The 14,822-nt window shown below is 45.6% G+C and overlaps 1 protein-coding gene across 1 annotated transcript; it reads left to right on the top strand.

The window, feature by feature from the left end:
• Positions 1–202: 202 nt before the first annotated feature.
• On the top strand, positions 203–13,281 carry MED28 (mediator complex subunit 28). The gene is made up of 4 exons (XM_003411370.4): positions 203–390; positions 8,382–8,448; positions 9,328–9,440; positions 10,728–13,281. Exons 1-4 carry the CDS (start codon positions 232–234, stop codon positions 10,923–10,925), a joined length of 537 nt encoding a protein of 178 aa, XP_003411418.2. The 5' UTR covers positions 203–231; the 3' UTR covers positions 10,926–13,281.
• The last annotated feature ends 1,541 nt before the right edge of the window (positions 13,282–14,822 follow it).

Below are 14,822 nucleotides of genomic sequence, written 5' to 3'. Positions count from 1 at the left end.
TGTCAAAGCCACTCAGAGCCTTCAATTTTCAAATAAGTGAAAAAAGAGACGCCAAGCCGCCTGCGCGTTATAACGGATGGAAATGTAAAAGGGTGGCACCCAAAGGCTTACTCCCCCCGCGCCCGACAGGCGCTTCCGGGCGCCCACCTGTCACGTGACCAGGCTCCCCACGTGACCTACGGCGCAGGCTACCACGCATGCTCAGCGGGCCGCTTCCCAGCCATTGGAGACATGGCGGCTCCGCTGGGTGGCATGTTCTCGGGACAGCCACCGGGGCCCCCGCCGCCCCCTCCGGGACTCCCGGGCCAGGCTTCGCTTCTTCAGGCCGCACCAGGGGCTCCGAGAACCTCCAACATTACCTTGGTGGACGAATTGGAGTCCTCTTTCGAGGTAAGATGGGTCATGAAGGTCTGTCCCGGTCCTCCCTCTCCTGAAACGTGAGCCACTCACGCGCAGGTTATCTTCTCCAGGCTCCCAGCTCCCGATATATAAATGGGGAAACTGAGGCTCAGAGAAGGTAAGTCACTTGGCTTTAGCCCCCACGGTAAGTGGTGGGCAGCATTCTACTCAGCTCTGCTAGCGGTGACGCACGAAGTTTCTGGAGCTAGGTGGGCTTGAAATTTGGCCACCTCCCCACACCTCCAGCCTTGGGATACCTCCATGGTCCTAGCTGGCTTTTCTGGTCCCATCCTGTTCCTGATCCCAGCCGTGAGCACCTACTGCCGCGTTCCTGCGTGTGTGCAGCATGGGCTTGTCCTTTTCGCCGCGTAAAGTTACAGACTGTAAAACGCTACCACACCCTGTATGCTTTCCGCGGGACTCTACCCTTACGGTCCTTAAGTTACAGTACTGTTGGAATTGAAATGGACTTATTTAAAAGTTGCTGTGAGGGTCTCGGGCCCAGGAAGGAGCGAAGCTGAAGGTTAGAGAGGCAGGGAAGCAGAGATGACCGAAAGTCTGCGTTCTGCCCGAAGAGTTTATTGTGTACAAAGACGGTGAGATGTGTACAGGTGACTGAAGGGAGGTGGGGAGTGGTAGTAGACACAGGAGAGGTAAATGTAAGTGCTTTGGTGGTTTCCATCAGCCTCTAATGTGGAAGGTGCCATTCGTGTGTGGAAATGAAGTAACTTGGAGCTATTTTTTCCAACATTTTAATCCTATTTGAGTTTTATGCTGTATGTAATAGTACAGTACTACATGGATATAGTTTGCAAATATATTGTTGGGATCACACGTCAGGACAGGTTTCATCAGAGTTTCTGTTCTAAGAGACTAGGAAGAAAGGCCTGGCAATCTACTTCCAAAAAGTAGCCAACCAAAATCCTATGTATCACAACAGAATTTTGTTTGATATAGTGCTGGAAGATGAACCCCCTAGATTGGAAGGCACTCAGAATACACAGTGGCTGCAGCAGTGGGCTTGAGCATACCGACAGTTGTGAAGATTGAGAACTGGGCATTGTTTAGTTTTGTTGTACATGTGAGCACCATGAGTTGGAGCTGACTCTATGGCAGCTAATAACAGCAAGCTTTAAAGGAGCACCTAGCATTGTTCTTGAGGTAAGGTAGGTAAGGTGGTTCTCGGTTATGAGTTCTTGCTGAAAGACTGGCCTGGTGGTATGGCTGGTAGATATCTTGGCCAAATCTGACTGCTTCATGCAGCTGCTTAAAAACTTTCAGTGACCACTTGTGGCTTTTAGGACAAAACCAGAAGCTTGACTGTGGTCTTCCAGGCTCTGGATGTGTCATTTGTTTGTTTTTTCTTTGGGCTTCCAGCCTCACCTCCCCCCAGCTCTTGTGCCACTTCCTTAGGACCCCTCCTTGCTTCCTTTGCAGCACTTACCACTAAGCCAGGCGCCATGAAGGCAGAGCCCACTTGTACTGCTAATACAATGGTTGTTGTTTTGTGCTGTCTAGTTGATGCCGACTTATAGTGATCCCGTGTGACAGAGCAGAACTGCCCCATAGGGTTTCCTAGGCTGTAATCTTTATGGGAGCAGATCACCAGGTCTTTTCTCCCACGGAGCCACTGGTGGTTTTGAACCACTGACCTTTCGCTTAGCAGCGGAGCACTTAACCATTGTACCACCAGGCTCCTTGATAAAGTGTTGCTGTTGTGTGCTGTCGAGGTGACTCTGACTCATAGTGTGCCTAGAAGACAGAGTGGACCTGCCCCCATAAGGTTTACTAGGCTGGTGGATTTGAACTACTGACCCTTTTGTCATCAGCCAAGTGCTTAACCATTGTACCTCCAAAAAACCAAAAACCAAATCCGTTGTCATCAAGTCAATTCCAACTCATAGTGACCCTCTAGGACAGAGTAGAACTGCCCCATACAGTTCTAGGGCTCTACCACAGAGCGGCTGGTAGGTTTGAACTGCCGCCCTTTCAGTTAGCAGCCAAGTGCTTAACCACTGCACCACCAAAAAAAAAACAACCAAGCCCATTGCCGTCAAGTAGATTCCAACTCATAGCAAACCTATAGGACAGATTAGAACTGCCCCATAGAGTTTTCAAGGAGTGACTAGTGAATTTGAACTGCCGACCTTTTTTGGTAGCAGCTGATCTCTTAACCACTGCTCCACCAGCCTCCCACTGGGCCACTAGGACCCCATACTGCAGTGGTAGCAGATAGCAGACACTTGAAGAGTATTCGTTAGTGTGTCCAGCCCTGTCCTGGGTGCTGAGAATCCTGAGAGAAGCTCCTGCCTTCCAGGAGCTCATCACAATGTGGTGGTGGAAACGTATCAATGACAGCCATTGCTGTGCTGCAGGAGTGGTGCTGTGCGAGAGGTAGCCCTGGGTACTGTGGGAACACATGCAGGTGTGGCTGTCAAAGAAGGCTTCCCAGAGGGCCTGAAACCCACAGGGGCATTCGGATGAGCCAGGTACGGGGCTGGCAGAGGCACTGCCTGGCCCTGCCCTGTGCTGCTGGGTGATCATCCACCTAGTCTTCTCTCCAGACTCAGCTCAAAGGCCATGTTTTCTCTGGAACCTCTCGTTTTTCCTTCTTGTGGTCTGTGTGCACCTGTGCTCTGGAGCCTCCAGGGACTCGTGTACCTGCCACCTGCTTCTCTTTCTGTCTGGGTGCAGCTCCTCGAGGCCTCTGGCTTTCTCATTCTTCTGGGACTGAGGAGGTTGCTTAGTAAATGCCGTTTGACAGAATGAGTTTATTGAAATCATGCACTCTTGTTGTGGGAGGGAACGTTGGAGGCTGCCTAGCTCCATCCCCTCCTTTTACAGATGGGGAGACTGAGGCTCACAGAAGGGAAGTGACTTGCCCAAAACCAGACCTTGGGTTTGTAGAAATCAGGACTGGCACCTGGGTCTCCCGACTTCCAGGCAAAGACTCCTCAGCTTACTTCTGAAGAGCACATTCTTTGTACACAACGCCTCACACTTTCTTCTCCGCACAACTGTCCAACTGTCTATAGAGGCCTGCGTGTTCATTTTTTAGAAAGGGTGAAGAGAGGACCCAAATTCCCAAGATCATGTTTCTTCCCACTCCTGTGGTGGCCCTGCTGGCTCTGGGCGAGTAGCCCCGGCTTTCTTGGCGAGTTTGGGGTTGGTTGGCCTCCTGGTAGGACCAGGTTTCATAGAGCAGACATCCCCACCCCAGCTCAATCCTAGCAGGAGTCGGCTTTCAATATAACATGCAGATTGGGTGTCCTGAGAGTTCCTGATTTGTGGCGCGGTCATGGGCGGTGGGGAGGACTCCTGGGATATTCTCCACAAATCAAATGGGGAAACTGTCGGCAGGAGAATCCGTTGACTCCCCAGAGGCCCTCATGTCTCACTGATGGCCTACATTGGGTCTCAGATCGGCCTGCCTCACACCAAGTGTAGTTTGTTCACTGTCGGCGTTGCTGTGCTTTCCAGAAGTGTGAGGCTTCCTTTCTGGCTCCTTTTCCGTGGCTCCTTACTGCAGCCCTCAGATGGGCCTTCTTTGTGCATTTTCTGAGAGTTGCGTGTGTGGACACTCTGTGTGGCAGAGTCACATGGGTGTCCCAAATGGTGCCCCGTCAGAGAGAACTTCTGCTTTGGGACTTGGTTATCCATGTGACTCTCAACTTGTCCCCCTTTTAGGCCTCCCAGTCAGTCATTAACACAAATTTATTCAGCACCCACTCTGCACCACGTGGTGTTCCAGGTTCTAGAGGTCCAGAGGTGAACAAACCACTAAAATCAGTTGCGATCAAGGCAGTTCTGACTCATGGCCACCCCATCTGTGTCAGACTGAGAACTGTGCTCTATAGGGTTTTCAGTGGTTGTGATCTGTCAGAAGTAGACTGCCAGCACTTTCTTCCAAGGCGCCTCTGGGTGGCTGTTGTTACGTGCCGCCCAGTCGGTTCCAACTCATAGTGACCCTGTGTACAGCAAAATGAAACACCACTTGGTCCTCCAGATAATAATGAATAATGGACTAAAAGAGTGCGTATGACAGCAGTTAACTGTGCGAACCCGCACGTGTCTGTCAGTTAGTCGTACTGTGGGGGCTTGTGTGTTGCTGTGATGCCGGAAGCTATGCCACCGGTATTCAGATACCAGCAGGGTCACCCGTGGTGGACAGGTTTCAGCTGAGCTTCCAGACTAAGACTAAGAAGAAGGACCCTGTAGTCTACATCTGAAAAGCGTGAGCCAGTGAAAACCTTATGAATAGCAGCGGAACATTGTCTGATGTAGTGCTATAAGATGGGCCCCCCAGGTTGGAAGGCACTCAAAAGATGACTGGGGAAGAGCTGCCTCCTTAAAGTAGAGTCGACCTTAATGACATGGATGGAGTAAAGCTTTCGGGACCTTCATTTGCTGATGTGGCATGACTCAAAATGAGAAGAAATAGCTGCAAACATCCATTAATAATCGGAACCTGGAATGTACAAAGTATGAATCTAGGAAAATTGGAAATCGTCAGAAATGAAATGGAACACAAACATCGATATCCTAGGCATTAGTGAGCTGAAATGGACTGGTATTGGCCACTTTGAATTGGACAATCATATAGTATACTATGCTGGGAATGACGACTCGAAGAGGGATGGGGTTTCATTCATCGTCAAAAAGAACGTTTCAAATCTGTGCTGAAGTACAACGCTGTCAGTGATAGGATAATATCCATAAACCCAAGTATCCATACGGCTACAAAAAAGACCAGTTAATACGACTGTTATTCAAATTTATTCACCAACCACTAGGGCCAAAGATGAAGAAAGAGAAGATTTTTATCAGCTGCTGCAGTCTGAAATTGATTGAATCAAGATGCATTGATAATTACTGGCAATTGGAATGCGAAAGTTAGAAATGAAGAAGGGTCAGTAGTTGGAAAATACGGCCTTGGTGATAGAAACAATGGCGGCGATCGAATGATAGAATTTTGCAAGACCAATGACTTCTTCATTGCAAATACCTTCTTTCACCAACATAAATGGTGACTGTACATATGGACCTCGCCAGATGGAACACACAGAAATCAAACTGACTACATCTGTGGAAAGAGACGATGGAAGAGCTCAATATCATCAGTCAGAACAAGGCCAGGGGCCGACTGTGGAGCAGACCATCAATTGCCCATATGCAAGTTCAAGCTGAAACTGAAGAAAATCAGAGCAAGTCCACCAGAGCCAAAATATGACCTTGAGTATATCCCACCTGAATTTAGAGACCATCTCAAGAATAATAGATTTGATGCATTGAACACTAGTGACCGAAGACCAGATGAGTTGTGGAATGGCATCAAGGACATCATCCATGAAGAAAGCAAGAGGTCACTGAAAAGACAGGAAAGAAAGAAAAGACCAAGACGGATGTCAGAGGAGACTCTGAAACTTGCTCTTGAGCGTCGAGTAGCTAAATCAAAAGGAAGAATCAATGAAATAAAAGAACTGAACAGAAGATTTCAAAGGGCCTCTCGAGAAGACAAAGTATTATAATGACATGTGCAAAGAGCTGGAGATGGAAAACGAAAAGGGAAGAACACGCTCGGAGTTTCTCAAGCTGAAAGAACTGAAGAAAAAATCCAAGCCTCAAGTTGCAATAGTGAAGGATTCCGTGGGGAAAATATTAAATGATGCAGGAAGCATCAAAAGAAGATGGAAGAAATACACAGAGTCATTATACGAAAAAGAATTAGTTGATGTTGAACCATCTCAAGAGGTGGTATATGATCAGGAACCGATGGTACAGAAGGAAGAAGTCCAAGCTGCTCTGAAGGCACTGGCGACAAACAAAGCTCCAGGAATTGATGGAATATCAATTGAGATGTTTCAACAAACAGATGCAGCACTGGAGGTGCTTGCTTGTCTATGACAAGAAGTATGGAAGACAGCTTCCTGGCCAACCGACTGGAAGAGATCCATATTTATGCCTATTCTCAAGAAAGGTGATCCAACCAAATGCGGAAATTACAGGACAATATCATTAATATTACACGCAAGTAAAATTTTGGTGAAGATCATTCAAAAAACGGCTGCAACAGTATATCAACAGGGGACTGCCAGAAATTCAGACTGGTTTCAGAAGAGGACACGGAACCAGGGATATCATTGCTGATGTCAGATGGATCCTGGCTGAAAGCAGAGAATACCAGAAGGATATTTACCTGTGTTTTATTGACTATGCAAAGGCATTCGACTGTGTGGATCATAACAAACTATGGATAACACTGGGAAGAACGGGAATTCCAGAACACTTAATTGTGCTCATGAGGAACCTTCACCATAGATCAAGAGGCAGTTGTTTGGACAGAGCAAGGGAATACTGATTGGTTTAAAGTCAGGAAAGGTGTGCGTCAGGGTTGTATTCTTTCACCATACCTATTCAGTGTGTATGCTGAGTAAATCCGAGACGCTGGACTATATGAAGAACAGGGCTTGAGGACTGGAGGAAGACTCATTAACAACCTGCGTTATGCAGATGATACAACCTTGCTTGCTGAAAGTGAAGAGGACTTGAAGCACTTACTAATGAAGATCAAAGACCACAGCCTTCAGTATGGGTTGCACCTCAACATAAAGAAAACAAAAATCCTGACAACTGGACCAGTGAGCAACATATGATAAACAGAGAAGAAATTGAAGTCAAGGATTTCATTTTACTTGGATCCACAATCAACAGCCATGGAAGCAGCAGTCAAGAAATCAAAAGACACATTGCATTGGGAAATCTGCTGCAAAGGACCTCTTTAAGGTGTTGAAGAGCAAAGATGTCACCTTGAAGACTAAGGCGCACCTGAGCCAAGCCACGGTATTTTCAATCACATCGTATGCATGTGAGAGCTGGACAGTGAATAAGGAAGGCTGAAGAGGACGCCTTTGAATTGTGTTGGCGAAGAATATTGAATATACCATGGACTGCCAAAAGAACGAACAAATCTGTGTTGGAAGAAGCATGGCCAAAATGGTCCTTAGAGGCAAGGATGGCGAGACTGCATCTTACATACTTCGGACATGTTGTCAGGAGGGATCAGTCCCTGGAGAAGGACATGATGCTTGGCAGAGTACAGGGTCAGCGGAAAAGAGGAAGACCCTCAACGAGGTGGATTGACACAGTGGCTGCAACAGTGGGCTCAAGCATAACAACGATTGTAAGGATGGCGCAGGACCAGGCAGTGTTTCGTTCTGTTGTGCCTAGGGTCGCTGTGAGTCAGAACCGACTTGACGGCACCTGACAACAACAAGAACAACTGTGTGAAAAATAACAAAGCTGGGCTCGAGATGAAGCATGAGCAGGAAAGGACAGTCAGAATGGCCTCTCTGAGGAGGTGACAGTTGACCTGAGTTCTGAGTGGATGGTGATACTAGTCATGTAAAAATAGGGGGAGGGGCCAGAGGCAGGATAGTGGTCCAGGCCCTGGTGTGGTATGAGGTACAGTCGTCTGTCAGTATCTGTGGGGGATTGGTTCCTGGACCCCTCCCCCTGAGAATACCAAAATCCAAGGGTGCTCAAATCCCTGATATGAAATGGTGTGGTGTTTGCTTGTAACCTACGCACATCCTCCTGTGTACTTTAACTCATCTCTGCGTTACTTACGATACTTATTACAATGTAAGTGTTGGGTAAATGGTTGTTATGCTGTATTGTTTAAGGAATAATGAGAGGAAAAAAAAAGGTTTTGTTTTTTTTTTTTCCGGATATTTTCGATCTGCGGTTGGAATCCACAGATGCAGAAGGGCAAGTGGTAGGCGAGAAAGCAGACGGTACTGCCACAAACACCAGCTCCCACCATGGACCTAATTAGGACTCAGTTTATCAAATGTCTTTACTTGCTTGACATAACCCAGATGTTACAAACTCAATGAGTTCATTCATGAGAAAATATTTCTTACTCTAAGAGTTTTCGTGTGTAAATGACGGTTTTTCTTCCATGATGTGCTTTGGTCCCACAGACCTGCTTTGCTTCACTGGTGAGTCAGGACTATGTCAATGGCACTGATCAGGAAGAAATTCGAACTGGTAAGAAGTCCCACTGTTTAGACAGTTTTCATGCCTTCAGCAAGATTCTGAAATCCTGATTTACGCTTGATGTGTCTCAGTCCTGCTTGTATCCAGAGACATTTTCCTGGGAATAAGGTTTTTGTAGATAATCTCTATAAACTGCTGGTTCTCTGGTCTTTGTTCAGTTTATTAATTGACATCTTCTGTCACTCATGAGTAAAAACCTAGTAAGTTTTTGGTTTTTCATGAGTATCAGTTTTTCATATGGGTTCTAGGGCAAAGAAGACTGATAGTGTATAACCCATTGCCATTGCATCGATTCCAACTCGTAGCAACCCAATAGTATAGAATAGAACAGCCCCATAGGGTTTCCAAGGAGCAGCTGATGGATTCGAATTGCCGACTTTGATTAGCAGCCAAGCTCTTAACCACTGTGCCACCAGGGCTCCAGTAGTATGTAGTGTTCTTAAAAAAAAAAAAAAAAAAAAGGTTGTATTATGTTTTGCCTAGATGTTCCAGAGAAAAATCTGTTTGCTTTATCCTCATACTCTCCCTCTGCCGTACTGTCCCCAGAGGTAACCACTGCTGCCAGTTTCTTTGTATCATATTTTAAATGGAAATCATGATGCTAATTGCTAGATCTTTAGCATCCCCTCTTCAGAAGAGCTCCTGGCTTTGACGTTGCGTTAAGGCCTCTTATTCACCTGATAAAAGCACAGATTATCCCCTGTTTAATCTGGGTCAAGACATGGGGGGTTGGGAGGCCATTATTATTGCTGTGGCCAGGATTAAAATCCCAGAATACATCTATGAGAAGGTGCTGACGCTTCATTTATGAGGGAAATATGTGTCTAATGTTTTTGTTCAGTTAACATTTTGGTCTTTTTTTTTCCTAAGGTGTCGATCAGTGTATCCAGAAATTTCTGGATATTGCAAGACAGACAGAATGTTTTTTCCTACAAAAAAGATTACAGTTATCTGTCCAGAAACCAGAGCAAGTTATCAAAGAGGTACAAACTCATTTTTTTCCCTCAACTTTCAGGAAGCACAGTTGGTGTCAGGATTCCATTTATGATTTTCCTACTAGTTACAGAAGGGTTTTTTAGATTGGGTATAAAATGTTGCTCGTCAGTGTTCAGGACAACCTGGGTAAGTAGTGGAGCCAGGGAGTGGGGGCGTGGAGCAAAGCGCTTCAAACAGAGCAGTGCTGCTCTTGTTTAATTCAGTGGGCTTTTCTGGAAGATTTTCTTAAAAGTTTCTGCTCGAAAAAGGTTGAAAGGCCATTAATGTAGACAATAAGCTTGCTTTGGACCAACATCCTCAGTTGCCTCACTCCAAGCATTACACCCAAGAACGGCTCTGTTAACTTTTGTTCAACAAATTACAAAGTAACTGTTGCGACCCAGGCGGCTTGCAAGTCATGACCTAATTTATCTCAGTTGTAAACCAGGGGCATTTGAAAGTGTGTTGGGGTTGTCATGGTGACTAGGTGCTTTAGCGGCATTCGGTGGTTGGGTCAGGAAAGCACCCTGCCGGCAGTGTCCAGGAAGGCAGACTCATCTTGCTCCAGGCCAGCAGTGCCCAGAGAGAAACACTGAGTGGAAATTAGTCGTTCTGGGGCCGGTTTTGAGTAACTGTTCCCACTAGTTGACGAGTTAATCAAAAGGGTTCTTTTCATTCATGACACCAACTGTTGAGAAGAGGGTGAGTGGTCAGAAGATGATATTCTTACAATTCATTATGTCAGATCATTTCGTGATTTGGATAATTTAGCAACAATACAGGTATGTTCAAGGCCTGGTCTTAATGAAGAATTATAATGTTGGTATTCATAGAAAGCTCTGGAAAATGAGATTTTAATGTTTCATAATTTGCACAGACAGAACAGTGGTTGTGGCTTTTTTATAGCAGTTAATGTGTGTTTCAGGTGCTTTGTGTGTTGGACTCGCAGCAGGAGCATCTGGGCAGGGGCAGCAGGTGTCTGGAGGGCCGGGATGGAAAAAGACTGATTTCTTTCTTGTTGGCTGCCCTTTGGTACTTTTTCAGTCTTGTAGCTTGTGTATTACCTATTAAAAAAAAGTTAAAGATAAAATTGCCCAGTATTGAGCCAGCATCTTTCATTTGAAGAACTACTGCTTAGGATTATTCAAACTGTAGTACCAAGCAGAGTACCAGACTTCTCATGGTTTAATATATCCCCTCTGTTTTGCATTTACTCCGTGGCGCTCTTGACTAATTAGGGCCTGTATTCATTTTTCATGAGCTTGCTCTGACTTGCTCCATCGTCTTCGTTGTAGGATGTCTCGGAACTAAGGAATGAACTGCAGCGGAAAGATGCCCTGGTCCAGAAACATCTGACCAAGCTCCGGCACTGGCAGCAGGTGCTGGATGACATCAACGTGCAGCACAAAAAGCCGGCCGACCTCCCTCAGGGCTCCCTGGCCTACCTGGAGCAGGCGTCGGCCAACATCCCCGCGCCGCTGAAGCAGACTTGAGCGCCAGAGCAAAGGCTGACTCATGCATAAGTCCGTCCGCCTGAGGACGGCTGTGCACAATACCCATTCTCGTGGGCGTGGTCTCTTGGAGGAACTCTTTGCCAGACAGTGAGACGATTTCCGTTTCATGCTTCCCGCTGAGCTTCTCACCCTATTTTTATAAGCTGTTTATCTCTCCAGTACTTCCTAAGATGTCTATAGCTTTGATAAACCAGGCAGATGTGTTTTAAGTTTAGACTTAGTTCAGTGTGATGTCAATTACAGATGCCTTTTCGTGGTTTTTTGGCTGTTTTATATTTGTGTGACTTTTAATTTCTTCTTGTGTACTTCTCGAAAGTCCTGGTGGCTTAGTCGTTGAGAATTTGGCCGTTAACCAAAAGGTCAGCAGTTCAAATCCACAAGGTGGTCCTTGGAAACCCTATGGTGCAGTCTACTCTGTCCTATAGGGTCACTCTGAGGTGGAACTGACTCGACGGCAACGAGTTTGGTTTTGTGTATTTCTCGTTGTTATATTAATTTGTGTGATCTGAGGGAGAAAATCACCCTAGTCTGGGCATCAGATGAGGATTTTGGTTGTAGGCCCCGTATGATAATTGTTCCTCAGTAGTAGTGTCGGAAAGCATGTGAATTTGGGATGTTCCAGACTTTGAACTACCTCAAGAAGAGGAATCTAATGCAACCCTGTTTGTGAGGAGCGAGGCTATTGTGTAACGGCTTAGGTTAGTGTAGTAGTACTGCTACTTTGGTTTGGGGTAACTTTATTCTTTGTGTGGTGCTGAATTACTTTTTTCAGGGGGGCGGTGAGGAGTAGGAGAGGGGATACGCTAAATTGTGTTATGCTCCGCACTAAAGGAATCCGTTCCAGGACCGGGCAGACCCTGTTGTCATATAGCATGGCCGTTGGGTGTAGGTGAAGTGTGAGGGGTTAAAGTTTGCCGTGATACTCTCTTAGTCTAGTTCAGTTTTCTTTTTGCTTTTCTGGAGGAGAGAGAGTTTCCATTAAGGAAGCTTTTTGCTAATGGATGGTCTTGATTCCAGAGACGGGGGCCCCAGGGTAGGGGAGTGGGCAGTAGGGTGGCCCTGTGCTACCGGACCACCATAAAAATATGTCCAGCCTCAGCCTTTGGGAGCATATCTTAACCTCGTTACTTCATAGGCCCCTCAGAGTCTCTCTGAATCACCATTGAGAAATACAGATCAGCATTGTTTCTGGTGCTGGTTAGATGAGGTTTTTGTTTCTCCGTTTTATACAATCTCATTAGGTGACATCTCTCTACCCAACACAGACACTCTGTTGTCTTTGGATGGGCTGCACTTCTTTGACTGGTGCCTTGGGTCCGTTTGGTTTCTTTAGCCTTGAAGGCCCCATCCCACACACATTCAAATCCACTTACCCTTCCTGGCCCAGCCTAGATGTTCCCTGGTCTGTGAAGCCTTCCAACCCCTTTCCTCTGCATTCCAGGGCACAGGACTTTTGATCTCTTCAGTAGCCCATGCTGGGCTCTCCTTGTGAGTTAGTGATTTGTATCTCTCCCTACCTTTTGCTTTTGTAAGCCCATGATAATCATGCATGTGTGTGTGTGTGTGTGTGTGTGTATACATATATTTTTTTTTTCCCCCAGTTACTGTTGAGTTGATTCTGACTTATGAAAACTCCCTATGTGTGAGAGTAGAACCGTGCTCCATCGCTTTTCGATGGCTGATTTTTCAGAAGGAGGTCTCCAGGCCTTTTCTGAGGCACCTCTGGGTAGACTTGAACCTCCAACATAGCAGTTAGCAGCCAAGCGTGTTAACCATTTATACACCCAAGGATTCCTTTAAAGATATGTGAAAAAAAAAAACCAAACCCGTTGCTGTCAATTCGATTCTGACTCATACTGGCCCTACAGGACAGTAGAACTGCCCCATAGGGTTTCCAAGGCTGTAAATCTTTACAGAAGCAGACTGCCACATCTTCCTCCCGCAGAGTGGCTGGTTAAGTTTGAACCACCGACCTTTCAGTTAGCAGCTGAGCTCTTAACTACTGCGCCACCAGGGCTCCTGTCTTTAAACATATAAAGACCATATGTTATCACTTATACATAATACTTACTAGTCACTTTGTGTGTGTGTGTGTGGTGTCTGGCAGATGGACCTGTAGATTTCCAGCCTGAGGCCAGTGAACCCCTAGCAAAATTAAAAATACCTCCTCAGTTGGAATGGATAGGTTACACAGAGCTTTTAAAAATTGTTTTTACTCAACATTATGTCATTTCAAGGTTGCTAACCTGGTCATCTTGTGCTGATTGGAAGCTGTAATTGGCAGCTTTAGACTTCTTGATTAAAAACCTAAATAAAGGTGTTCTTGGTAGAACAATTGGTAGTTGTTCTTTTTGGTGCTTAGCAAAAAAAAAAATCTTCAAGTTACCAGTCATTGCCATTTTTAAAATTCAAAGTTTTCTTTAAATAAATGGCAACTTTTCAAGCTGTGTGTATGAAATATTTTTTTATGACATCTTATTGGTTGATGAACATAGAAAACACTGAGCTGCTGTCTCTGTCAGTGAGAAGATACAAGCAAGCCATCTGGGAGTTCCCTTATCTTCCACTTGGGATAACCCTGCCCTCATCACCCGGCCAGGTTTGTTTTTTTCTTCCTGTTCCATCTGCTGCGGGGTGATGATGGGAGATTAGTGCAACCTTAGAAGTCTAAAGGATGCGGGGTGGCGATGCGTGTCATAAAAACCAAGCCTGTTGCCTTCAAGTCAGCTCCAACTCATGACGACACATGTGTTACAGAGTAGAAGTGCTCCCTAGAGTTTTTGTGGCTGTAATCTATGTAAAAGCAGATCCCTAGGCCTTTCTTCCACAGCGCCACTGGGTGGGTTTGAACCACTGACCTTTCAGTTAGCAGCAGGGGCCTGTGCCACCATGGCTTCTTGTCCCTACCATAAAAAAAATAGCTCCATTTAATTTGCCAGCCTGGACCCTGAAGAATCCAGATAGATCCTAGAGAAGATTACAGACCTCGAAGCTTCAGTTGCAGCCGCTACGAGCAGTTAGTAGGGCCTCAGGTACAATGTATGCAGCTATCTATGTGACAAATACATTTTTCTCTGTGCCAATTAAACCCTTTGCATTCATATGGAACAGGCAATATACCTTTCCGATTTTGCTCTGGGAATAGGTTAATGCCTCTGTCAGTACAGTCTGGAAATTATTAATCAAATCCTGTTGTTTCTCCTGACTCCATCTTAGGCCCATTTATTTCTCTTCATCTCCACCATCACCTCTAAGCCATCACCATCTCTGTTCCCCTCTGCTCTTGAGAGATGGATGGAATCAGATCAGGCAAATTGAGCAATGAGAAAAAATTTTAAACTATCAAGTTTCTTTGTCACTATTGTCTAGACTACAGAGGAAAGAATTGCATTCACTGCTGGTGGAGGTGCACTGGCTAGGAACCTTCTGGACGGTACTTTGGTAATAAACTAGAACTTTTAAGTATGTGTCCTTTGGTGTTTTCGTTCAATAATTCAAGGAACATATCTTAAAAAATGATAGAAGCATGCAAAGATTTCATTTTTAAAGACATAATTATGGCAGGGGGGATCTGGAAATATAAGAAAGTCTTGTTCACCTGCAACATGAAGACTCAAAAGGGATGTAGGGTCTCCATAAAATTCTAAGCTCTGTGGAATAGATAAGTTATGTACAGAGACCAGAGGTTAACAGTGGTTCCAAGGGGCGGGAGGGAGGGAGTGTGAGGGAAATGGTTTCAGAAGCATTAGTTCTTGTTTCTGGGGATGGAAAATTTGGTGAAGGACATCAGTGATAGTTGCACAACAGGATAGATGTTCACCGAATTGTGTATATGAGGAATGTTGGATTGGCAAATGTGCTGTCTGTATTTTTACG

The sequence above is a fragment of the Loxodonta africana genome, chromosome 5 (assembly GCF_030014295.1).
Source record: "Loxodonta africana isolate mLoxAfr1 chromosome 5, mLoxAfr1.hap2, whole genome shotgun sequence".
Classification (NCBI taxonomy): domain Eukaryota; kingdom Metazoa; phylum Chordata; class Mammalia; order Proboscidea; family Elephantidae; genus Loxodonta; species Loxodonta africana.
The sequence above is the reverse complement of the archived record's forward strand: the minus strand, read 5'-3'. Positions and strand labels throughout refer to the sequence as shown.